Here is a 25,367-nt window from a genome sequence, read left to right on the forward strand (position 1 = left end):
AATTAACCCAGCGCCTGAATGGTGAGCAGTTCTTACCTCCTGATCCACGACAGATCACCAGGGAGCTGCAGTTTGGGTCTCCTCTCCACCCTGACCTTGGCCCACCCGCTTCTAGTAGCATTGCTTTTCTTGTAGTTTCTTGTCGTGAAACCACTGGCTTTAGTGAGAGTCCATCTACGTGATGGGCCCGGGAAGCCCAAGGCTGTGCTCCCAGATAGCACAGCCTGAGAAAGCCATTCCCTCGTTGCTCTGGGAAGACCTGTCTACAGAGTGACCTTCTCGGGATCAGTAACTCCTGTCATCCTGCTGAGCCTCTGTGGGGCTTTTTCTTCTCACACACTGTGAATTATAAGCTAAACTTATAATATGCCACTCCGCTCTAAAAATTAGATATTGATGTGCCTGTGGTCACAGTCTTACTTTCCTTCTCTTATTTTAACCTTGTCTCGTATAACGTATTTTAAATTCACTTTATCAAGTAGTATCTTTATTCGTTCCTTTTGAGAACAAGCTTGGCCTCAGTTAATGCATACACACACATACATGTAACAGTATGTTCAACTTCTGTCCTGTTCAGTGGGCTGTTTCACACAGGCTTTCATCTGTGTGTACCATGACCAAGACCTTTACTCTGCCTTCTGTCACCTTGCAAACTGCAAGTCCCTAACCCTTCACTTGGCGGGGGGTGACTTACCTGAGTCATTGGGGTGTGGTGAGTTTGCAAAGGTATATTTATCCAAAGTCACCCATTAGCCAAAATAAAATTTGCTTAATTTTTCCAGTTCTTCTGATATATATGTTAATTACCTGAATGTAGCCAATTTACTAATTCTTGATGAACATATTAAGAGATGTTTAACCTTATTTTTTTAGTTCTAGAAATTAAAGTTTTAAATTTCAGCATTTAGTGTAATTTTGGCCACTTCCAACTTCTCTTGCAAATTCTGAATCCTTTTGCGTGTCATTTTAAGAAAATTATAAAACTAGATATTTTTATTACTTTTTCATCAACATTCAAATGGTTTAACAGCTATGATTTTATATTTAAAGCACACAATAAATGAAATTTTGGTGTTTCATATTGCTACACTTACTCTGATTTCTTCTTTGAAAATTTCTAATATACAGTGAATATATTTGAGGTACCGTTATGCTGAAATTTTGGCTAATGGTATGAAAAATGCTTTTTGTAATGATAAATCCTTTCATAAAAAGACAAAACTATCCTACAGCTTTTGAAAAAATAAGCCTTTTAACAGTGCTGCTTTGAAATCCAAACAATTAAAAACTATGTGCAAATTTCAAAAGTGGTTAAAATTATCCTATTTATATTAATCACTATAATTTTGTAAATAATTGGAAGAATTAACAAACCTAAATAAATATGCTACTAAGAAAGCAGTGAAAGAATCCACATATGTTAATAAAATGTTGGCAAAAGACAAAGCCACTTTTAAAATGATTTGAAAGAAATCAGTATAAACTGAAAAATCCCATTATGAGCATCTAAAATGTCTGCTATAAGAATACATTCATTGAATGTGTTTAAGAAATAATATATCTATACATAAATATTTAAGAATAATCTGTAAATTAGGTGATTCTGTCTTTGGATGAATGGATCGTTCTCTGAGTTGGTTTGGCAAATGGGCCTGGAGCTCTTATTCTCTACAGAGTCAGAGGGAGGACCGGACGGGGTCCTGGGGATAAATGCTAGCCTGGCAGCCAGGGTGCTCAGGGGGTGGACAGCTAACTGGGCAGCTTCGTCCAAGGTCAACACCAGGGCGACTTGTGGTCCACGTAGCATCTCATTCCAGGAAAGTCCTGCTTCCTCAGCCCTCTCTTCTGCAATCCTCCCTCCTGTCCTTACCGGCCCCCTTTATCCCACTTCCTTGAAGCAAAAACCAGGCTCTGCAGGATGCATCACAGACTCTCACACATGGGCCAGCATTGTTGGTGTAGAGTATTTGCAGGTCTGTTCCTGGGTCAGCTGTGGTGATCCCAGGTGATCCCAGGATTCAGGTCTTGGGGTGCAGGCGGGGGGAGGGACAGCACCGTAATTCCAGTACGGATATTTGGTGAGCACGGGGCGGGATCAGTTCACCCATGGTCACTTCAGCTCGGTACTGCAGATGCACGCTGTCAGCATAGTAGTGTGTGCTGGAAAGCCCTTCCGCTCAGGGAACCAGCTGCGTGACTCTGGTTTGACTTCCACCCCATCGTCTGTCTCCATCTCCACTGAAGAGCCAAATGCTATGGTCTACACCCAGCGCCTCCACTCTGCTGGGACCGTTGGAAAATTATACATGATACGCTTTCTTAGAATCCTTTGCACTGCTTTGGGTTTCTAATCTTTTTTTAAATCTCAGTTTTATTGACGTATAATTGATGTATAATTGACAAAGTTTTATTGACGTATAATTGACAAATGAAATTGTAAGGTATTCAAGGTGTACATGTAGTGATTTGATAAACGTATACATGGGGCAAAGGTTCTCTCCCTCTGGTTAATTAGTGCATCCGCACCTGCCTCTCTGTCTTTGTTTGGTGACAGCATTTAAGTTGCGCTCTCCTAGCCAGTCTCCGCTGTACAACAGTGTTGTCAGCTACAGTCGCCCTGTTTTATGTTTATCCTGAGGGACGCTCTGGTGGCCGGGATGTCATAGGGCAGAATCCCAGCCCCCTCCCTGGAACGGCGGGCTGAGCTGTCCCTTCCCTGCCTTCTCAGTGCCACGGCCTGTGGGATGGAGATGACATCGCAGACAGTGGCTCTGATGAGGTGGGCTCGGACGACGCGCTGTCCCTCGGCCACGGTAGGAGGGGTTCCTCTGACTCCCTGAAGTCCATCAACCTGGCCGCGTCTGTGGAGTCGGTGCACGTGACCTTCCCCGAGCAGCCGGCCGCCATCAGGAGGAAGCGCTCCAGCAGTGGCTCCCAGACGTCCCAGGGCTCCAGCTTTTCCTCCAATAGGTCCAGGAGAGGTATCTGTCACACCATGTCCCCAGGCTGAACCATTTCCCTGGTTCCAGTGGGTCCGGGGCAGGGGAGTTTGTTGGGTGCTGTCTAGGAGACAGATATTGTGATGTGAAAAGAATGTACTTTGCAACCAGACAGACGGAGTTCCGAGTCCAGGCTGAGCTGTGTGTGTGGCCCGGGGCAGTCACATTACTGTCCAGGGTGTCTGTCTGCGTCGTCCCCGGGACGAGGATTTCAGGTCATGGAGAAAAGTAGCCAGCACGTCGCCTCGTACCTAGTGGGTGTTGGATACAGGGTAGTTATAAATCATATCCAGAGATTCTGCTGAGTGTAAATCACGATTTATTTTGAAAATACATACATTTAGATTTAATCAATGGGACCTTTTAGCCAAACCATCTTAGTTATTTCCTAAGCTAGTTATTAATTTCTTACTCAACAGCCAGTAATAGGAAAGTACATATGCGTTCCAGTTGCCCCTCTTGGGATAATTGGGCTTTCGTGTTGATAGTGCTCCTGTCTGAAGCCTTCCAGACACTCTGTATTCATCAGCAGAAGATATTTTTCAGGCAGACACTGGCAGGTCATCTCATATCTGTTTTACAGTTAGAGAAATTTGGACCTGAGAAAAGGCATGGGTCCTGGACCCAATCTAGAAAACCCACAACAAAAACCTGGGACCCCGCTGAGCACGATAAAAACTGTTCTCCGGTCTACTTCTTCCTGGGACAGAGGTCCCACAGGGGCCCAGGAAAGAGCCAGCAGTGGGTGTGAAAACCCACGGATGCCTTTGGCTATGGAAGCAGAGTTGAGGCTGCAGATTCCAAGTTCTCCACCTCTGTTCTTACCGGCATCTGTGTGTCTCACCTTCTAAACAGCTTCAAACCATCCTCTGTCCTGGGGGCGGCGGGTCTTCTGCAATATTTACGTCGACAAACCTGCAACTCACAGTGCATCTCAGTCTCTTTTTATTTTCAGGCAGCACAAGCAGCCGAAACAGCAGCCAAAAAGGAAGCAGTGTTGTGAGCATCAAGCAAAAAAGCAGACGGGATCTTTATGTGGAGAAGCTTCAAGTACACTTAATCAAAGCAAAAGCGTTTACCATAAAGAAGTGAGTGCGTGAGAACGCCTTGGGGCTGGGGAGCTGGTGTCACTTACTCCATATCAGCCAGAGGTGACAAGTGAAGTGACTTCTCCCACCACAAACATCATCTGCTTCAGGCAGAACGAAATAGCCCATTGTGATACTGCTTTTAAAAATCACTTTCCAAAAAGGATGATTTAGTTTTACATCCACTGCATTTCTAAACACACTTTTTCTATTTGAACACGGGCTCACGGTGTGTATTTCCAGGCATGTGAAAGAGTCCAACCAGACGGAGAGGGAATGAAGTCGGAGCTGGAAGTTTCTTAGAGATACACTTACCCCATAGAGGGAAACCGAGGTGCATGCGGGAAGTGGTTTGTCTGTCACGCAGCCCAAGTTCACCAGCCGAGTTCACAGGCCCCTCCCCCAGGTGACAGGGATGCAGACAGGAGTGGAAACGGGGGAGGTGCAACAGGACTGGCCCTGAGTCTGGGCTCTGAGACCGAGGGCGCTGCTCGCATGGACGTGGCCTTGAATTGAAGGCGGAACCCAGAGCACAGTGAACGTAAGGGGACAGGGGCTGTGCAGACAAGCCAGGGCCAGGGCACAGGGTCATGAAGGATGGAGCGAGGTGAGCTCCAAAGCCCAGGGCGCTGCCCGGGACCCGGGGGACACACGGGGTTGGAAACAGGAGGAGCAGGGGCTGCGCGGCGTTTCCTGGGTCCCAGGCAGGACCACAGGCCCCGTTTGCTCTCACCGCAGCCCGGGCCTCCTGCCTCATTACTTATCACACCTTCTACAGAAGCGCAGAGGGCTGGGTAGCAGGATCAGGGCCTCACAGGTGGAGAGTGCTTGAATCGGGATAAACCGGCCCCTCATTGCCGGGGCTACCGCTCCATATGATTCAAGGAGAGAAGAGGTCTATGGTCCCGTCGGCCATGAACTAGTGCACAGTCTCTGTTGGGGCAGGAGCCCCGCTTACCCCAGCAGACTGTCCTGAGGTCGGGGGCAGGGGGTGAGAGCTGGTGGGAGGAGGGAAGCAGAGGATGGAATGATCTGATCACTGTATCCAGTGACTCCTGCATCCCCCTCTCCGGGTGTCTGTCTGGCAGGACCCTGCAGCTCTACGTGCCCATCAGACAGTTCTTCTACAACCTCATCCACCCCGACTACAGCGCCGTGACCGACGTGTACGTGCTCATGTTCCTGGCAGACACCGTTGACTTTGTCATCATCGTCTTCGGCTTCTGGGCCTTTGGGGTAGGTCGGGGACCAGGGCCACTGCACACCAGGGACCAGCGCTGCTGTCCTGTGGGTGCCACCGGGCCTGAACCTGTGGTCTCCCCCCCCAGAAACATTCAGCCGCGGCCGACATCACCTCCTCGCTGTCGGAGGACCAGGTCCCAGGGCCCTTCCTGGTGATGGTCCTCATTCAGTTCGGGACCATGGTGGTGGACCGGGCACTGTACCTCAGGAAGACGGTCCTGGGGAAGGTCATCTTCCAGGTCATCCTGGTGTTTGGAATTCACTTCTGGATGTTCTTCATCTTGCCTGGTGTGACTGAGAGGTAAGGCCTTCGGAAGCTAGAGCCGTGGGGGCCGCTTTCACGCAGACATTTTCGTAAGGATCAGCCCGTAGGAGAAGGGAAAGTTAGGGGGGTTAATCAATATTAAACTCAGTGTGAAGCCAAGGTGTGAGCTGATTCCTCAGAAACATTATCACTGCGTTTTATACTCAGACCTGGTGCTCTCAGATAGGGAGGGGACAGGCTGAGTGGTCAGCGCACACCTGGGGTCCTCGTGCTGTGACCTGAGCAGGTAGAGAGACGGACTGGAGTGCGGTGTTAAGAGCGTAAGGGGATGAGAGGACGCAAAACTGTGTCACATGAGAAGTGGATGAAAAGAACGGAGTCTGTTCAACTGGTAGAGAAAGGGGGTGCAGGTGACGAGGGGTCTGCCTCACTGGGTCCTTCTGAGGGGTAAACCCAGCAGCCCCCGCGCCGCGGCTGCTGCAGTTAATATAACTATTGCTGCGAAGATGCCTTGGAGGCCGAGGACTTGGGTAGGGAAGGGCTGGTGCTGTCCCAGGAGGGGCCTGGAGGCCGTCTTTCCCTCTGTCCCTTGAGCCCCCAGCTCTGGCCATGCTGACCCTCCTCGGTGCCTCCTGACAGCCTCTCCCCTCCCCTGGCAGGGCTCCCCTCCCCAAGGTCAGATCTCAGACCAGAGGGCACGCCTCCACCCAGAGCAGTGCTGGGGCCAAGTTGGTGCTTCACGCATGAGCAGATGAATGAGTCAGTCCAGGAAAGAAAAACCAGGGAGACCCCTACCAACAGGAAATGCAGGCAGACCTTGGGGATACGGTGGGTTTGGTTCTGACCACCGCAACAAATCGGGTGGCCGGAATTTTCTGGTTTCCCGCTGCCTATAAGAGTTATGTTTACACCAAACTGTAGTCTATTAAGTGTGCAATAGCATTATGTATTAAAAACACAATGTTTGTACCTTAATCTAAAAATACTTTGCTAAAAAATGCTACCATCACCTGAGCCTTCAGTGAGTTATAGTAGTAACATCAAAGATCACTGATCACAGGTCACCATGACAAACATGATCGTAATGAAAAAGCCTGAACTATTGCAAGGATTACCTAATTGTGACACAGAGACACAAAGGGAGCAGATGCTGTTGGAAAAATGGTGCTGACAGACTTGCTGGACGCAGGGTGGCCACAAACTTTCCATTGGTAAAAATCACAGTATCTGTGAAGCGCGGTTAAAGGAGGTGTGCCTGGTATCGGCTCTGGTAGACGATGAAAGCAAAGGGTCTGCAGAAGGGGAGCAGGGAACTGTCCATGTAACATGAGAGGAGTGACCTTTTTAAGAACATGTCGTGAAAAGGTCTTCATGTGTACCATCAGTTTGATCTCTTTATCAGACCTCATGAGTCATTGACAGCCAAGCCTTAGGGATAACCTGTCCGTCAAGCTGGCGAGCACCATTTTTGGAGTAGCAAGTAATGCAAATGGATTTTCCTAATGTTGTTCAGAAACCTACTCAAATGTAATTGTCCACGAGGAAACCAAGTCTCTTCTACCAGTGGCTAGACTGACGTCTGCCCCCACCTGAACGTTCAGGCTGACTTTTTGACCTCAGTCTAGGGAATCATTGCTTTGTGATAATAAATGGTGGCAATGAAAATATTTTAAAAGGAAAATTGGAATTAGGATAATCTTTCCTGAGTCTAAAGTAGAACTAACTACATAAAGGGTTGTTACTCAGAAGATACCCAATAGCTCCGTAAGCCTTCCATTCCACACCACAAGCTAGGGGAGTAAATGTAGCTCACATGATAAAGATAATTCAGAATAGGGCAAGCCATTTGTAAAAATATTAGAATTTGGTCATGAGAACATTGTGAATCTTATTTTTTTAAAAGAGTTTTTTTTTTTTTTAATTTATTTTTGGCTGCATTGGGTCTTCATTGCTACGCGCAGGCCTCTTCTAGTTGCAGCGAGCGGGGGCTACTCTTCGTTGTGGTGCGCGGGCTTCTCATTGCGGTGGCTTCTCTTGTTGTGGAGCATGGGCTCTAGGTGCGTGGGCTTCAGTAGTTGTGGCACGTGGGCTCTGTAGTTGTGGCACACGGGATTAGTTGCTCTGTGGCTTGTGGGGTCTTCCCAGACCAGGGCTAGAACCCGTGTCCCCAGCATTGGCAGGCGGATTCTTAACCACTACGCTACCAGGGAAGTCCCTTATTTGTTAGTCTTTAAAATAGAATAAGTACAATTTTCTCTGTAAATATTTAATTATAGCTGTCTCTCAAAGCAGAGAAATAAGCCAAATTTAACACCCAGGATAGCTGGATGGTGAATTTTGGTAATTTGTCTGATATTTAAAAGCATCAAGGAGGCATTCTCCAGCAGCTCTCATTGAAATTCTTAATTTCACAGAAGAAAAGACCTTAAAAAGCTTTCTAGACCTACTGTCTAATTTTCCAGATGAAGACAGGTGAGCCCATATGGAAGTGTGACCTCCCCAGAGTCACTCAGCCAATTACTGGAGGGGCCAACTCCCAATCCCAGGGCTCTTGGCCCTACTGTATACTGCACCCACTGTATACTGCACCTACTGTATAGTGCACCTACTGTATACTACATGTACTGTATACAGCACCTACCATGTATGTGCTACACCCACTGTATACTGCACCTACCATATACTATACCTACCATATACTACACCTACTGTATACTATACCTACCATATACTGCACCTACTGTATACTGCACCTACTGTATACTGCACCTACCATACACTGCACTTACTGTATACTATACCTACTGTATACTGCACCTACTGTATATCGCACTCCTGCCCCCATGGGAAGCATCCCGTACTTGCTTCCAGGAAGATTTTTTTTTTTTAGGTAACACAACCTATTATTTCACTCTGCAGTGTGAAGAGGATTTGATTATTCCAGCCAGTCCCAAGAGAGAGTTCCAGAGCCCTAGAGCCTAGATTTTTGCCATGTCCTAACAGGGGGTCCAGCAGAAACCAGAGCTCCCAGAAATACTGCAATGGTAAAGCCACTGAGAGTCCTTTTAGCATTTTAGTCCTTTTAGGTCAGATCGGCAAATGGTTTGGTATTCCTGCTTGTATTGGTGTCCTGTTGCTGCTGTAACAAATCACTACAAAGTTAGAGTTTAAAGCAATGCAGGTGTGTTGTCTGGCAGTTCTGCAGGTCAGGGGGCAGACCCAGGTCTCACTGGACTGTTTCATGTATGTGGGCAGGGCTGTGGTTCTTTCTGGAGGCTCCAGGGGAGCATCCACCTCCCACCCTCTTCCAGCTTCTAGAGATGCCCATGCTCTGCACCTGTGGTCTCCTCGTCCATCTTCAAACCCAGCATCTGTTCCCCTGCCACGTCTCCCTCTACCCATGGCTGAGCAAGGCTCTCTCCCGCTAAGGACTCACTGACTGTGAGGCCACCTGGTCAGCCCCGGATGCTCCCCCTCTCCAGGTCCCCGACCTTAGCACGTCTGTCAAGTCCTCTTTGCCATGGGAGGTCACACGTTCCCAGGTTCTGGGGACTAGGACGTGCACATTTTTGGGTGGGGGCTGGGGGCATTCTTCTGGCGACCACGCTGTCCTGCCAGGCTTTTGAGGAGGTCAACAGCATAGTGACAACGCCTGCCAACCAAACATGGCTGAAACATCTGCTCTAAGGACCGAATGAATAAGAGCTTCTCTGGGGTGTCTTACAAATCGTGCATATTCAATTCAATTTCACGTTTATCGAGCACCTCTTAGGTCCAGGGCAGCAGACCAGGAGAAAAGGGCTGTGACACCCACGTGAATAAAGCAAGGACCCGTTGGCCTTTCACACACTGGGCTCCCAGGCTCCCGACACTGAGAGTCACCAAACTATGGCCACACAAGTCCTTTCTTCTCCTGGGATCTCACCTTTGGGTCTCACCTAATGGCCATCCCTAGTGCAACAGACTATCCTGTCTTTGGTTTTGGATCTTTAATTCAAGATATATTAGGGGGCTTCCCTGGTGGCCGTCCGGAGCCTGTGCTCCGCAACGGGAAAGGCCACAACAGTGAGAGGCCCGCGCACCGCAAAAAAAAAAAAAAAAAAAAAAGATATATTAGGATTGGTGAGCCTCTGGCATCGCTGCTGGCATGTCAGTGACAACATAATTTCTTGACATTTCAAACTGTGCGGCTACTCTGTAACCTCCAAAATTCATTTTTACTCCTTCAAATATTGTTACTGAAAATTTCATTCATTGTTTAAAGAGAAACCATTGATTTTTTTTTTTTTTTTGCAGTACACGGGCCTCTCACTGTTGTGGCCTCTCCCGTTGCGGAGCACAGGCTCCGGACGCGCAGGCTCAGCGGCCATGGCTCACGGGCCCAGCCGCTCCGCGGCATGTGGGATCTTCCCAGACTGGGGCACGAACCCGTGTCCCCTGCATCGGCAGGCGGACTCCCAACCACTGCGCCACCAGGGAAGCCCGAGAAACCATTGATTAATAGTCATATTGTCTAAATCCTTTCCAAACAAGGAAAGCATAAGGGGAGAGATGGATTAGGAGTCTTTTACGCTCTACAGAAGAAAATTAGGGTTACCGGTCATAATATTGAGGACAAGGAAGCTCGGATATCTTGAATAATTTTTCTGATAAATGGCTTTTTCTGTGTGCATCACACCATTTAGCCCATAAATATCCAGGGGTTCCCTACAGTCTACACAGCTCTGCACGGTAGGTGCTGAGGGAGATGGGGAGGGCGTGACTCCAGCCTCTGGGAATAAACCATGTAGAGACGCCACAGACAAACGCTTCCCAGTACAGGACAACCTCAGTGTCCCTAATTATGGTTAACGTGATTGCTTCAGGATCTGTAGGTTAACTAGTACTTATTCCAAGTTGACCCACTTTAACATCATAGAAAGGGAATTTTTTTAAGTAGGTAAAACAGGGGTTGGACCTTTTATAAAGAATAGAAGGCAACACAGTTTTAAGTCTTTGATTATAATTTTGATAAATATAGAAGAATTCTTTCCCATGTAGTTTTTATATCAAGTATCTGTAAAATCAAAGGGCATTTTCCTGGAGAGATTTTAAAAAAAAGTTATTTCCTAAAGTTCTACCAATATGGACAGTTCCTAGAAAGATGAGGAACTGGATAGTTGATGGGGGCTCTCCGTAAAGTATCTGATATCTTACTGGTAACTTGTCAAGCGCCCACCATGGTCAAATGCAGTTAAAGTAATTCATTAAGTCCTGAAATACCGAGGCTGGGTTTCTCCACAGCAGAGACACTCATAAGCAACATTTCTGAGATCTTTAGCTGCCGACATCCACGTGGAGGCCTCTAGGCCCCCAGACACATAGGCCCACATGCTCCTGGCTTGTTCTTAGATCTTGTCAACTAAAGAATAGCTGTTTTCAATGAAAAAATAGTACATGTTTTCTTCTGATAACAAAATTGAAAATTAATGAGACAAATCCAGGATACAACAAAGAGTAATACACTGCTTTGTCCAAAAAACTTAAAGTATTGCTCTTAATTTTAAACACAGGGAAGATTATACTTAAGTCTTACTGAGTTGAAAGTCTGATTAATTTTTAAAAATTTGTACTAATGATGTTTAAGACTCACAGAATGCTGCATTTATCCAAAGTTAAAAATGATCCTATAGGTCATCATTCTTTGAAAATGTGTTCTAATTTTTTTTCTAGTGTGAAATTTAGTTCCACTAAGTTTTTGCTCAGATTTACGCTAGCATTCATGAACTGTTCAATGCTATGGGTCTCTTCATTCACTGTCCACCAGGAGAAGGGACTACCATCTCTAGCTCTGAGGATGTCAGTAGAAAAAGGCAAGTTAGTAGATCAGAGAGTCATGGATTTTTAGAGCAAGGGAAACTTTTCATATAAAGACATTGATGTTTAGAAAAATGATGGCTTGAGGAACAAACTCCATAGCAAACAGAACTGGAACCAAAATCCAGGTGTCAAAAATGTATTAATCCCTAACCTGTCTTATGTATGTATAGCAAAAAAAAAAAAAAAAAATGGGGGTTCATTTCTCAGAATTCTTTCTCCTACATCTTCCAAATCATGCATCCTGTCAAGTAAAAAACACATTTTGTTTTTTTCTTTGTTGAGCTTTAATTTGGACCATGATAGCAGCACCATCCAAGTCCTGAGAAAATGTTTATTAGTAAATTCACTTAACAGTCATTTATTTTAATTATGGCTGAAACAACTGAATAATGCTCTAATAAAGTGGGGGCACATTCAGAGCAATTTTTTTTAATCATTAGATTTTCTGACCCCACCTCTTGCCTTTTGAAGAGATCCACTATGTAGAGAGAATTTACTGACTTGTCTTTAAGTGCCAGATGGGCAATTAGGATTTTTTTTTATATGCTAAACTGGTGTCCTTTTGTTCCAGAAGACTATTCCATCCCTCCGCTTTTCTGTGTTTTCACATCTCAGGAAATTCAGCCAGAACCTGGTCGCCCAGCTTTGGTACTTCGTGAAATGCGTGTATTTTGGGTTGTCCGCCTACCAGATCCGCTGCGGCTACCCGACGCGGGTGCTCGGAAACTTCCTCACCAAGAGCTACAACTACGTCAATCTCTTCTTGTTTCAAGGGTGAGGATGCTCTGTGCTGTCACAGCCACTCACAGAGCGGGGCTGGCCGCGGGGTGGCATTGTGTCCCCTCCCTGGGAAGGAGTGGAGAAGCAGCTGGTGACCTCAGCATGTGGGTCCCTGCAGGGCTCCTACAGTGTTTGACAGGAGAGCATGTGTGGCCCTTGAAACGCCTTTTTGTGTGTGGTTCCACCCACCTGGCCAGGATGCTGCTCTAAAGTCAGCTGCGTGGGTTCATTTTCTTTTTCTGTATCGTGTATAATTACACTGATAATATTTCAGGATGAAAAATCGGGGTCCATGATCCTAAGTATTAATATATTCTGGGCACAATGCAACAGAATATTTGGAATCTGGAGTGTTCCAAAATGCCTCTGGAATTTTGCTTGTGCAACAAGCCATCCATGGGAGGGGCATTGATTCCACTAATGTCACCTAATGTCAACCTGAATGCCACGCAACTTGCCTGTTCCTGGTAGGAAGTTATTACCACTCACACGGACATGTTGGTTCTTCTGTGTGAGGGTTTCGGTGTGAGCATCCCCTCCCGGTTCCCATGGAGATTATACCACAGGGTGAAGGGTCAGGCTGCTGGGGCACTGCTGGCCCCTGGAGCATTGCTGGCCCCTGGAGCACCAGGCGTGGGGACCAGGGACTCAGTCACGGAAGAGTGTTGAGTGTGCTCAGATGTTGAGAACCACCACGCATGTCAGAGTTTCACTGCATGTGGCCCCGTGTGGGGAGGGGGCCTGACACGTCTTCAAGGGGGTGGAATAGTGCTCCCCCTCAAAGCTGAGGAGCTCAGGGGAGAAATCCGGGGGGCAACCCAAGCTGCTGGGAGGGTCTGGGATGAGCCCCAGCCTGGAAGGAGCTCTGTGTCGGTCAAGAAACGAGGACCAAACCCAGACCCCAGAGGAGCCCAGGCCATCCCACTTACAGCTGAAATACAAGGGACTGAGCCAGGGTCTCGATAGCCTCAGTCACCTAGTACGTCCCCCAGCCGTGGGCCCTGCTGTGCCCCCAATGACGTGGCCGCGCCTGATGACTTTTCTCACCTCTCCTCATCTTTCCCCGACCAAGAGTATAACCTTCCCTAGCTCATTCAACAGCAAAGCCCCCGTAATTCAATAATCCTATGACCAGCAGATTCTCATAGCAGAAGCAAATGTTTAAAATGAACTTATTTACAAAACAGAAACAGACTCACAGACTTGAAGAATGAACTTATAGTTACCAGTGGGGAAGGGATAATTAGGGAGTTTGGGATTGACCTGTACACACTGCTATATTTAAAATGGATAACCAACAAGAACCTACTGTATAGCACAGGGAACTCTGCTCAATATTCTTTAACAACCTAAATGGGAAAAGAATTTGAAAAAGAATATATACATGTATATGTATAACTGAATCACTTTGCTGTACACCTGAAACTAACACAACACTGTTAATCAGCTATACTCCAATATAAAATAAAATTTAAAAAATAAAAAAATAAAAAATATTGAGTGAAAGAAAGGCACCAAAAAAAGAAAAAAAAATGAGAAAAGAAAAAAAACAAAATCAGCAACTTGAAAAAATAAAAAGTAAAAAGTAAAATTGTGTTTACAGATGATATGACCTTTAAAAATTTTTTTTAACTGAAGTATCGTTGATTTACAATGTCGTGTTACTTTCTGCTGCACAGCAAAGTGATTCCAGTACACACACACACACACACACACACACACACACACATAACCTTATAGGTTATTACAAAATACTGAGTATGGTTCCCTGTGCTATACAGTAGGTCCTTGTTGGTTATCTATTTTATATATAGTAGTGTGTAGATGTTAATTCCAACCTCCTAATTTATCCCTCCCCCCATATGATCTTTATATAGAGAGAAAATCCTAAAGACTCACTCAAAACCTGTTGGAACTAATCAACATTTTCATCCAGTGAAGTTGTAGGATATAAAATCAACATATAGAAATCAGTTGTATGTTAAATTTAGCCAAAGATAAATGTAGCCAAAGAAGTGAAAGATTTGTACAATGAAAACCATGACTTTAATGAAAGAAACTGAAGACCCTTCAAACTTATTTGAAAAGGGAATTCCAGTTTGTTAAGACCATCAGCAAAAAAAAAAAAAAAAAAAAAAATTAATTTTAAAAATGAAAAGTACCTTTTCAAAAAGGTATTTTTGTCAAAAAACAAAAATCCTTTATTGGACTTACAATGAAAAGCAGTTGTATTTCAAGTTGGATTTGACCATAATAGTCACCTTGAGAATTTTTTCTAAGTTGTAAGGGCTGAAACAATCAGGACGTCCATGAGCCCTCAGGGTTGACCAGGCGATGGGGGCCCACCCCACAACTGTCCCTGTAACAAGACGTGGTTCCTGCTAGGTTCCGCCTCGTCCCTTTTCTGACGGAGCTGAGGGCCGTGATGGACTGGGTGTGGACAGACACGACCCTGAGCCTGTCCAGCTGGATCTGTGTGGAGGACATCTATGCTCACATATTCATCCTCAAGTGTTGGCGGGAGTCGGAAAAAGTAAGCCAATAATGATGCCTGAGCCCTATTTGTTTCTCTTGGATACAGGCTGTTATTAATAGGAACTTCTGCAAGTTTTCCAGCCAAATAAATGAAGCAGAAACTACTAGGACCTATAAATGCCCCATTGATTTCACCCCACGCGAGTTAGGAATCTTGGACCTGCTTTTGCCTTAGTGAGAATAGCATCCAGATTTGTTCTTCTGGCAGCTGTATATTGTGGTTAAGAAGAAGGTGTATTGCTGCACAACCCAATAATTCTGAAGTGGCTCATTCGAGAACAAGAGGGAATGAGATGTGCTGGAGAAAAGTGGGATCAGGTGGCTGGGACTCAGGCTCACCCTCTGATTCACTCTTTGATGAGGGACAGATAATGTAACATCCGGGGCAAAGGAAATTGAAGTGCAAATATTTGCATATTCTGCTAGGTTGGATATTAAGGTTGACATATGGATAGAATTACTGTTATTTAAGGGATGTAGTCCAGCCTCCTGAGTAGCCCTGAAGGGAAACAGGTCCTGGAGAAGCAGCAGCTAAGCAAGGAACAGGCCTGTAGACCGAGCAGTTTCCACGGCACGTGGCAAAGCTGGGCCCTCCACCGCCCGCAGCCTGAGCTTGGGGCTGGGGAGCTCTTGATGCAGCAAACAGAGGTGATTCCAGCTTGGACAGCGTGGTCCTGAGAACGTGTGCCGTGAATGAAGTTTTCCACCCACCATGCTGGGGAGGAGCCCGTTGAAAGGCACAGGTTTTGAATATTCAGGAATTTAAAATATCCTTATCTCACCTGATCCCTTAAAACCAGAGGTTTATTCAGCAGAAGCTTTGGTCCCTTGGTGCATAGGTCAGCCCCCAGCAAACCCACACAGCCCTGTTAAGGAGAAGGATGCTCAGGCTGTGATGGACCCTGTGTTCCGGGTAGCGGGACCCTTGCAGCCCTGCCTCACTGCCTACCTTGTTCCCGGGTTGGGACAGGGTGGATTCAGAGCAGATTCAGGACCCAATCCAGGGCGGACCCCATGGTTAGAGCGCCCGCCCTTCCCCCACCCGCTTCTCCCCGGGGACCCCGCCTGAGCGCGTGGCCCTTCTGTTGCAGAGGTACCCGCAGCCCCGGGGGCAGAAGAAGAAGAAGGTGGTCAAGTACGGGATGGGGGGGATGATCATCGTCCTGCTCATCTGTATTGTCTGGTTCCCTCTGCTCTTCATGTCTCTGGTCAAATCTGTCGCCGGGGTCATCAACCAGCCCCTGGACGTCTCGGTCACAATTACCCTGGGCGGGTACCAGGTAACCACGCCTCCCTCCGGGGTCTCCCCCCTCCCCCGGCCCCTGCCAGTGCCTTGCCCAGCCGTGCTTTTCCCTGATAACCACCCAGAGGACTTACTTAGGTTTTGCGGACATATTTCCTGTCTGAATTTTGACTGTTCTGCAAATATGTGATATGTGAGCTAAGGTGCAGAAGACAGTGAAGGGAGAGTTCTGTTCTGGTTGTGGGTGATACACGACCTAATATTTTTCTTGGAACCCAGGATGCAGAGAAGTGCTTTGGAATATTAACCATCCTGTGTGTCTTTGTTTTCCAGCCTATTTTCACAATGAGTGCCCAGCAAAGCCAGCTGAAAGTTATGGACCAGCCAAAGTTTAATAAATTTATTAAAGCTTTTTCTAAGGACACTGTAAGTAAATGCATGGAGTCGGTCTCGATGAGCACCTGTCATATCGACCAGCTGACTGTTGTCACCTTATTTATTCACCACTTTGCCATGGCCTGAGCCGGTGGGCAGGCCTTTCTGGGGGTTATTAGTTACACACAGCAGGTTCCTGGCCACGGGCCGCTTTGATCATCTAAAATGTTATGTCTATATTATCAGACATAAGTGATAATAAACATAATTCTAATTCAGAGTATTTTCATGATAAGCACAACAGGTGTTGATCCTTTTAAAATTTTTTAAATTGTGGTAGATATTGATCCCCTTAACTGGTAGGGAATCTATCCTAAGGAAATCATTCAAAATATGGAAAAGCTCCAAGCAGGTGCCTGTTTGTGATGGCCTGCTCCACGTTAGTAAGAACTAGAGGCAATTTGGGATTCAACAAGTAGGGAATGAGTGAATCAATTACAGCAGATTTTTCAAGCAACTTCCTTTGTAATAAGATAATCATTACAAAGATGATTTCATGGCATGAAAATTTCTCAAAATGAAACATAACTCTAAAAAGATACTATTATTATTTTTTTAATTTTCTGCGGTACGCGGGCCTCTCACTGTTGTGGCCTCTCCCGTTGGGGAGCACAGGCTCCGGATGCACAGGCCCAGCGGCCGTGGCTCACGGGCCCAGCCGCTCCGTGGCACGTGGGATCTTCCCGGACCGGGGCACGAACCCGTGTCCCCTGCATCAGCAGGCGGACTCTCAACTACTGCGCCACCAGGGAAGCCCTATTATTTTTAAATGATTTAAAAAATTAAGATATGCATCCTCTACTGTATAAAACAGGGATGATGTTCTGGTGACAGAGCTGTGGTGGACATCATCCTTTTCTCTACATTCCATGCTTTTAGCATGATTCTTCATAATTAAAATTGGCTTTACAGATGATGCTTTTTATCTAAATAAAGTGATTAGGCAAACAGATGCTGTTCTCTTTTGTAAAATGATCAGCCTGTAAGTGCACACTGTCAAAAGTAATCTTGAGGGCTTCCCTGGTGGCGCAGTGGTTGAGAGTCCACCTGCCGATCCAGGGGACATGGGTTCGTGCCCCAGTCCGGGAGGATCCCACATGCCGCGGAGCGGCTGGGCCCGTGAGCCACGGCCGCTGAGCCTGCGCGTCCGGAGCCTGTGCTCCGCAACGAGAGAGGCCACAACAGTGAGAGGCCCAAGTACCGCAAAAAAAAAAAAAAAAAAAAAAAGTAATCTTGAGGAGTACCCAGCTGTGAGGAAGGGCCCCGGTGTCCTGGGTGGATTAAATTTGACTCTCTCATGAGATGGACATTCCCCAATAGTTGATAAATGTCTTTCTTTAGTGGGAAGGAAAAAATGACACTAAGTCATCTGATTTTTCTTTACTGTTTGATTGGAATGATTCCATGGCCGTGGGTGTGGCAACATCACCACTGAGGTTTGGTGATGTGACTGGAGCTGATAGTGTCAGAACACACCAGGCAACCCATTGTAGGGAGGTGCCTTTCAAGGAAGAGATTCCCCCTGGATACGGTCAGTTAAAGGGAAGAGTAGTTACTTTCTTACACATCCTCAAGTATGTGATCTATTTACGCAAGTGTATTTGTGTGCACACAGGGTGCTATGCAATTTCTGGAAAATTATGAAAAAGAAGACATAACAGTAGCAGAACTGGAAGGAAACTCAAATTCTTTGTGGACCATCAGCCCTCCCAGTAAGCAGAAAATGATACACGAGCTCATGGATCCCAATAGTAGCTTCTCTGTTGTTTTTTCATGGAGTGTGCAGAGGTAGTTACTGTATTTCCATGCATAATTCCCCCTTCCCCAACCTGAACTCGGGGCGGGGGTTGGGGGGTGTGGAAGGATACACACCTCAGATTAATTCTGATCTTGGTTCACATTACTTCCTGGGAACATTCATTCGATGCTACAGCTAACATTTTTGTTTATTAAATAATGATTTGCCTGGGAATCATTGACAAAATGAAGAACTTCTTAGTTTTCATTTTTCTACTAACTTCAGCTTTAAAGAGGCTGGCAATGAGATCTGTGACCAAGAGAGAAAGGTGGAGAGAAAAGAAAGAGGGTGATGACTCATAACACGAAACTGAGTCGGGTGAAGTTTAAGATTTCCCTGAGCTTGTGGGTCTGGTCTTAATCACAAAGGACTTGCAGCGCTGGGAACCCTGATTCTCCCTTGCCGGCCTCCAGCACTTGGGGAGCCCCAGCACCTCTTTTCTCCGAGCCTGAGCTGGGAGAGCCTCTGGGCAGTCCCAGGACGGGAGAGCAGGGAGATTCCTTCCCACCCCACCTGAGCCTCTGGCCAGCCTGCGGCCACCACGCAGCACATCTCGCAAAACGTTGTTGCATCCGAAAGCCCGATGTGTCTGGGGGGCCGTTGGGGGGCCTGGATGTAATACCTGGGCTGATTAGCTCAGTTTCCTTCATAACAGGCTGTGACTCAGGACTCTGGGCAGTCCCGTGACAGGTTTGTTGGGTCCACAATACCAGCTTCTTGGTCGGAATTAAGAAAGAATCATGATAGGTAAGGAAGAAAGCCTTCTAGAATCTGACTTCACAAGGAAGTAGTAAGAAGTATTTTGAAGGAGGCTGCTCCGAATTTAAAGAACTCCTTCTTTAATCTTACTTTCTCCTTTTAAATGTCCCAAACTCCTCACGTGGAATTCTGTACTGGCAAAAATGCACTTCCTAGCCCTTCCTCTGAAGAGCCACCAGAAGAAATTAAAAATCAATTTCTGATTGAACATTCTGCTTTTGATTGAGATATAATTGACATGTAGCATTATTTTAGTTACAGGGGTGCAACATAATGATTTGATATTTGTATAGGTTTCAAAATGATCACCACAAGAAGTCTAGTTAACATCCATCACCACACAGTTACCAAAAATTTTTTCCCTGTGAGGAGAACTTTTAAGATCTATTCTTTTAGCAACTTTCAAATATACAGTACAGTATTATTAACTACAGTCACCATGCTGTACATCCCCAGGACTTACTCATGTTATAACTGGAATTTGTGCCCTTTGACCGCCTTCACCCATTTCATTCACCACCAGCCCACCTCTGGGAACCACCAATTCATTCTGTGTATCTATGAGTTCAAGTTTTGTGTTTTTATTTTTAGATTCCACATATAAATGTGATTATATAGTATTTCTGACTTATTTCACTTAACCTGGCATTAGGCTATCACATTCTTTTTTTTTCATTCTTTTTTATGGCTGAATAATACTCCTGTGTGTGTGTGTGTGTGTGTGTGTGTGTGTGTGTGTATGACATCTTCTTTATTCATTTATCTGTCAGTGGACACTTAGGTTGCTTCTGTACCTTGGCAATTGTAAATAATGCTGCAGTGAACATGGGGGTGCAGATATCTTTTCGAGTTAGTGTTTTCATTTGCTTTGGAAAAATACCCAGAAGTGGGATTGCTCAGTTACATGGTAGTTCTATTTTTAACTTTTTGAGGAACCTCCAAACTGTTCTCCATAGTCGCTGCAGCAACTTACATTCCCACCAACAGTGCACAAGGGTCCCCTTTTCTCCATCTCCTCACCAGCACTTGGTAACTCTTGTCTTTTTAATCATGGGCATCATGCCATTCTGACAGGTGTGAGGTGATAACTCACTGTGAACATTCTTTTTAAAACATAGATTCTCTGAGTCCCCATGGAGACTAACGTCGCTGGGCTGATATAAAGTGTTTCAGAACCCCTGTTAGATCATCAGGGATTTCTCTTGTGTCCCCACACTCTTCCTCCTCACCTGTATCTGTGTTAAAGGTGTCTGAGGCCTCCCTGGATGTCTAAGAGGCTGGCTGTAAAGGTGAGGAGGACAGGTTGAGGTTGACAATTGTGGACCCAGTGAAACTTGGTGAGATCAATAATTCAGTGAGTTTTTAACCTCTCCTGCAGACTTCTGAATAACCACTGACGTTGAGCTTTTTTTTTTTCTTCACAGAAACATGAGTCTGGGTGCAAAAGCAGAAATAGCCACAGATAAGCTTTCTTTTCCTCTTAAAAATACGACACGAGAGCACATTGCTAAAATGATAGCTGGCAACAACACAGAAAGTTCCAAAACGCCAGTGTAAGTTGATTGTCATTTTTAATAGTGTTAGAAGGTGTATCTGGTCCAGATCTCCTCTACAAATACGTGTGTGCAAGAAACGCCGTTTCTTCCTTCTTTGGTAACTCAAGTGAGCCTGTACTTAGAGTCCTCGATGGGCTGGGTCAAAGCACGTCTGCCCTCCTCCTGCCCCCGCTGCCCAGCTGGAGGACTGACCTCTTCTCTGGGGAGCAAACCTTGCTCTCATCTGACCGTAATCACCAAAAGCCAGGGAAAGGCCCTGGGAGACCCTTTTCTACTATTACCCCTGCCCCTGGGGCACCAAGTGCCTGGCTAACAAATGGGCGTTGAGAAGAAGGCAAGGGGGTGGGCGGAAATTTGAGGGAAAAAACTGTATCTTAATATATTATCCTGCTACATACTACTCCACTCCAAACATCTGAGCTGTGATGTTTGGATTCTAATATGAGAACCAGCAGGAGAAAAACACGGCCATTGGTCCAAAACTGCTAAGTGAACTATTCCAGACGCCCACCAGCTGCAGCCCAGCTCTGTCCCGTCTGCCCCAGCCCCAGGTCAAAGTGCTGAGTGTGAGGACTGCCACGATGCAGCCCTCAGACATGGTCCCTAAAGTACCCCCTTGTCAATCACTAAACACTAAGGGCCCCTGAGAACCGTCGGATCCTCCCCCATCACTTCCTGGACGAGAACACAGCCCTGGAGAGATGGAGTGGCCCGTGCGCAGGGTGGGCTAAGGGCTAGGATGCCAGTCCTCTGCCCCCACCCCCCGACTCCCGTCTCTGGATCAGCTTGGGCAGCCCACTTCACTAGAGTTTTGAAATCCCAAAAATTAAAATTGGAAGAGTGGTGGGATCCTAGCAAGAAAGCCCCTGGCTTCAGAAAAGTCACAGATGTGGGAAAATCTCTGCAGCAGTTTTTAAGCCATTAACCAGCTTGTGTACAGAGTTGGCATGAGTCTGGTTAGAACCTGGTGAATTTATTCGGCTTCGGAGACTTCTCATTTTAATGGAAACCAATAAGCTATGATGACTGCACATCGCGTAGTTGTAGGAAGACTCTCCCCATTACTTGTTTGAAATGAGGTCAAAAATAGCAACAACAACAGAAAAACAATTTTGCACGGGTAAAACAACTAAAACTTAATTATCCTTTTTTCTCTCAATGCCCAGGACCATAGAAAGGATTTACCCATACTACGTGAAAGCACCCAGCGACTCTAACTCCAAACCCATAAAGCAACTTTTATCTGGTAAGAATGAGAAGGAATTGTTCCAGAACGTTTCTTAATCTTTCGTTTATTCAATGTCTGTAGTTTGCCTTTTCAGCCTTTATCAAGCTCCTTTCCAGTTTTCTTCCCCCTGTGACATGGTTTGCAAGAAGCATAAGGCTCCGGGCTGTGTCCACCGGCAAGAAGGGATCATTTACTCACCTGGGGGCATTCTTCATCTTCCTTTGTTCATTGATATAGAACTTGATTGACTTAAATCCACGTTCAGTGACATGTTAACTGATTCATCAGAATCTGTTTACTTGTTTCTATTAGCAACCGTATCTTTGGCAGAAAACTGCCTAATACAGCGTTAACTCTGAAGGCCCACGATAAGAACAATAAAAAGATGGCAGGAAATGGACTTGATTCAGCCCGACGGTGACTGAGTACCAGTAGCAGGGCTCCATCTATTAAAGCTCTCAGCCAGCAAAACTCAGCTCAGAAGTCACCTCCTCTGGGAAGTCCTCAGGGATCATACCACCCAGAAGTGGTCTCCCCCAGCTAACAGACCTTGTCAGTGCTGGAGGTTGCCACGTGCCCATAAATAGTGCTTGTGTGCGTGGTCTTTCCCATTGAACCAGGCTGCATGCAACCTGGTGACCCCTTAGCACCTCCTGGAGCAACTTCCTCCTGGAAGGCACGCAGTAAACGGTGGTAACATGAAAGAATCCATCAGTTCCATCAACAGTCAGCTACTGGGGTTTTTAAATGTCTCATTAGTTGTTGGGAATTGTCAGCCAAGGTGCTCCGGTGACGCGTCTCCATTCACCCTGTGACTTCGCTGCTGTCAACTGGCCTCTTAGAGGAAGAGAGAGACCCCCACGGCCAGGCCCCCTCCTCCTGTTCCTCTCACAGAGCCCATGTGCCCATGTGTCCCCATCCTGGAACCGGATGCCATGGGTTACCAACCAGGCCATCCTGGTTCATCCGAGAATGGCTGAAGTGCATTACATCTATAAACTCTCCTGCTAACTGGATTTCATGTTTCTCCTTCTCCAGAAAATAATTTCATGAACATCACCGTCATTCTGTCCAGAGACAATACAACTAAATCCAACAGTGAGTGGTGGGTTCTCAACTTGACTGGGAATAGAATCTACAACCAGCATGCGCAGGCCCTGGAGCTGGTGGTCTTCAATGACAAGGTCAGCCCCCCAAGCCTGGGGTTCCTGGCCGGCTACGGGTAAGGAACCATTTCACCATTAACAGTTACGAGATCCCACTTCTGTATCCCACCAAGTTGAGGATGGGAAGTCTTTTATCTTCTTAGAATTCTCAAATTCTATAGCTGCATTATTAGAATTCACAGATCCTTGGCCCTTCATTTTATTTTTTAATTTTATTGAAGTCTAGTTGATTTACAGTGTTGTGTTAACTTCTTCTGTACAGCAAAGTGACTCAGTTATTCATATATATATTCATATATATATATATATATATTCTTTCCATTATGGTTTGTCACAGGGCCCTTCGTTCTAAAAACTGAGGAACCAGAGTCCCAAAGAAGTCAAAAATACCTTGTGTGAGTCCCACCACCAAGCATAGGACCAGAAGCCATATTTCCAGCTTCTTAACTATTCCCTCCTGTTACAGCACAGTTTAGTGCAATTCAGGGCTTAAACTAGAAATGGGCAGAGTTTTCTCTTTTCTGCTAACATTGCCTTCTGACCTGAACAGATAGAGAGTCAAGTAGAAATCACAGTTTGGGACATGCCTGATGTTACCATTTCTCCATGTTCTGACACTTCAACCCTAGGACAGGCACACCCCCTACAAGACGCTAGAACAAAGTTTTCTACTTCCCAGAATGAGCCTCTTAAGAAATCATTGTCTATCCAGAATTTTATTATAAACATGAATCTCTGAGAAAGGCCGGGCAAAGTCCTGGGTACAGAAAAGTGTATATAACAATTGCATTTCTATCATATATATATATATATATATATATATATATATATATATATATATATATATATATATATATATTTAACATCTTTATTGGAGTATAATTGCTTTATAATGGTGTGTTAGTTTCTGCTTTATAACAAAGTGAATCAGTTATACATATACATATATCCCCATATCTCCTCCCTCTTGCGTCTCCCTCCCACCCCCCCATCCCACCCCTCTATCTACCATATATGTTATGTAGCTTATGCATATAATATATGCAGTAAAACCACCAGAAGTTCATACACGAAACTATTAACATTGGTTGTTTCCAGAATGTAAGATTTCAAAGGACTTTCATTTTTCAAGTCCTACAGTTCTGTAATGTGTAATTTAAAAAAAAAAAAAAAGAGCATGCATTACCTTTTTTTTTTTTTTATTAGTTTCTGCTTTATAACAAAGTGAATCAGTCATACACATACATCTGTTCCCACATCCCTTCCCTCATGCATCTCCCTCCCTCCCACCCTCCCCATCCCACCCCTCCAGGCGGTCCATTACCTTTTTAATCAGCAAAAAGTTCAATGTTTTCACCAAAGGGAAACAACTTAAGCTTTGGTAAGTCTATCATGTCTTTTATGGCGTCTGAGAGAAAACGTTCATTATTTTTTTCTTTTAGGCATGTTCTCTTAACCGTATGTAACGGCCAGATACATTTCTACCTCATTTTTTTTTTTCAGTATCATGGGCCTCTATGCTTCAGTGGTCCTGGTGATTGGGAAGTTTGTCCGTGAATTCTTCAGTGGGATTTCTCACTCCATCATGTTTGAAGAGCTTCCGAATGTGGATCGGATTTTGAAGTTGTGCACAGATATTTTTTTAGTTCGAGAGACCGGGGAGCTGGAATTGGAGGAGGACCTCTATGCCAAATTAATATTCCTGTACCGTTCGCCAGAAACCATGATCAAATGGACCAGGGAGAAAACAAACTGATGCCCCAGGCCACAGACCACAAGCCAAGTTCACATTGGAATTTTCCAAAGAAAAAAAAGAAAAGCACAATACTCTCCTAAGAGCTAAGTAAGCATTTCTAATTCGGTGGAAACGGTCTCTCTTCTGACTGGTGCAGAAGGACTGGGCTTTCTTTTGCCCTCAGAGCTACGAGCAAAGGTACTCTCGAAAAGCCCTTTGTAATTCCATTCTTCTGAAATCAGGGCTACTCGCTTTATGTTTTAGTCCCGGTGTCTTGCAGTCTGATGGACTACGTGGAAGAGTCATTGATGGGTCTCGTCCCTCAGAGAAACGGAATAGGAGGAGGAGAGGGAAGGAGAGGCCTTCTCCTGTGAGGGGCGGTGCCCTCCGAAGAGACGCTACAATGCAACGCAATGCACGGGGCTCTGTGGCCAAGGGGACACTGCTGTGAGGAGGACGGGGGCCCTACAGCCCGAATACGCAACAGAACGGGGGCTGAAAACTCCTACCCATATGTCTAGGGGGGAAACAGGGAGGGGAGGGGGTCAGTGACCCATGGCGATGCCAGTGGAAGGATAAGCCTCATCCTAAGCAAAAACATAACATTAGTGACACTTACTGCCTTACCTTGACTGAAGACTAATAAGAAATCTTTCCATTAAACACCAGTGACCTCTCA

At 45.7% G+C, this 25,367-nt stretch overlaps 1 protein-coding gene across 4 annotated transcripts in view; it reads left to right on the forward strand.

The window, feature by feature from the left end:
* Nucleotides 1-24,716, forward strand: part of PIEZO2 (piezo type mechanosensitive ion channel component 2) — a gene marked incomplete at its 5' end in the record, with an annotated part of 336,195 nt that extends 311,479 nt beyond the window's left edge. For all 4 annotated transcript variants that reach the window (XM_082640709.1, XM_082640711.1, XM_082640710.1 and 1 more), the window contains 13 exons: nt 2,729-2,981; nt 3,955-4,087; nt 5,176-5,323; nt 5,416-5,630; nt 12,069-12,227; nt 14,619-14,766; nt 15,860-16,048; nt 16,345-16,437; nt 18,062-18,234; nt 20,428-20,556; nt 21,726-21,805; nt 22,826-23,009; nt 24,457-24,716. In XM_082640709.1, coding sequence (XP_082496835.1) covers nt 2,729-2,981; nt 3,955-4,087; nt 5,176-5,323; nt 5,416-5,630; nt 12,069-12,227; nt 14,619-14,766; nt 15,860-16,048; nt 16,345-16,437; nt 18,062-18,234; nt 20,428-20,556; nt 21,726-21,805; nt 22,826-23,009; nt 24,457-24,709 — 2,157 coding nt within the window. In that variant the 3' untranslated portion in view covers nt 24,710-24,716. The remainder of the gene's footprint in view (nt 1-2,728; nt 2,982-3,954; nt 4,088-5,175; nt 5,324-5,415; nt 5,631-12,068; nt 12,228-14,618; nt 14,767-15,859; nt 16,049-16,344; nt 16,438-18,061; nt 18,235-20,427; nt 20,557-21,725; nt 21,806-22,825; nt 23,010-24,456) is intronic.
* Between the last annotated feature and the right edge of the window lie 651 nt (nt 24,717-25,367).

This window comes from Mesoplodon mirus (genome assembly GCF_964341445.2).
Source record: "Mesoplodon mirus genome assembly, chromosome: 13".
Taxonomy (NCBI): Eukaryota; Metazoa; Chordata; class Mammalia; order Artiodactyla; family Ziphiidae; genus Mesoplodon; species Mesoplodon mirus.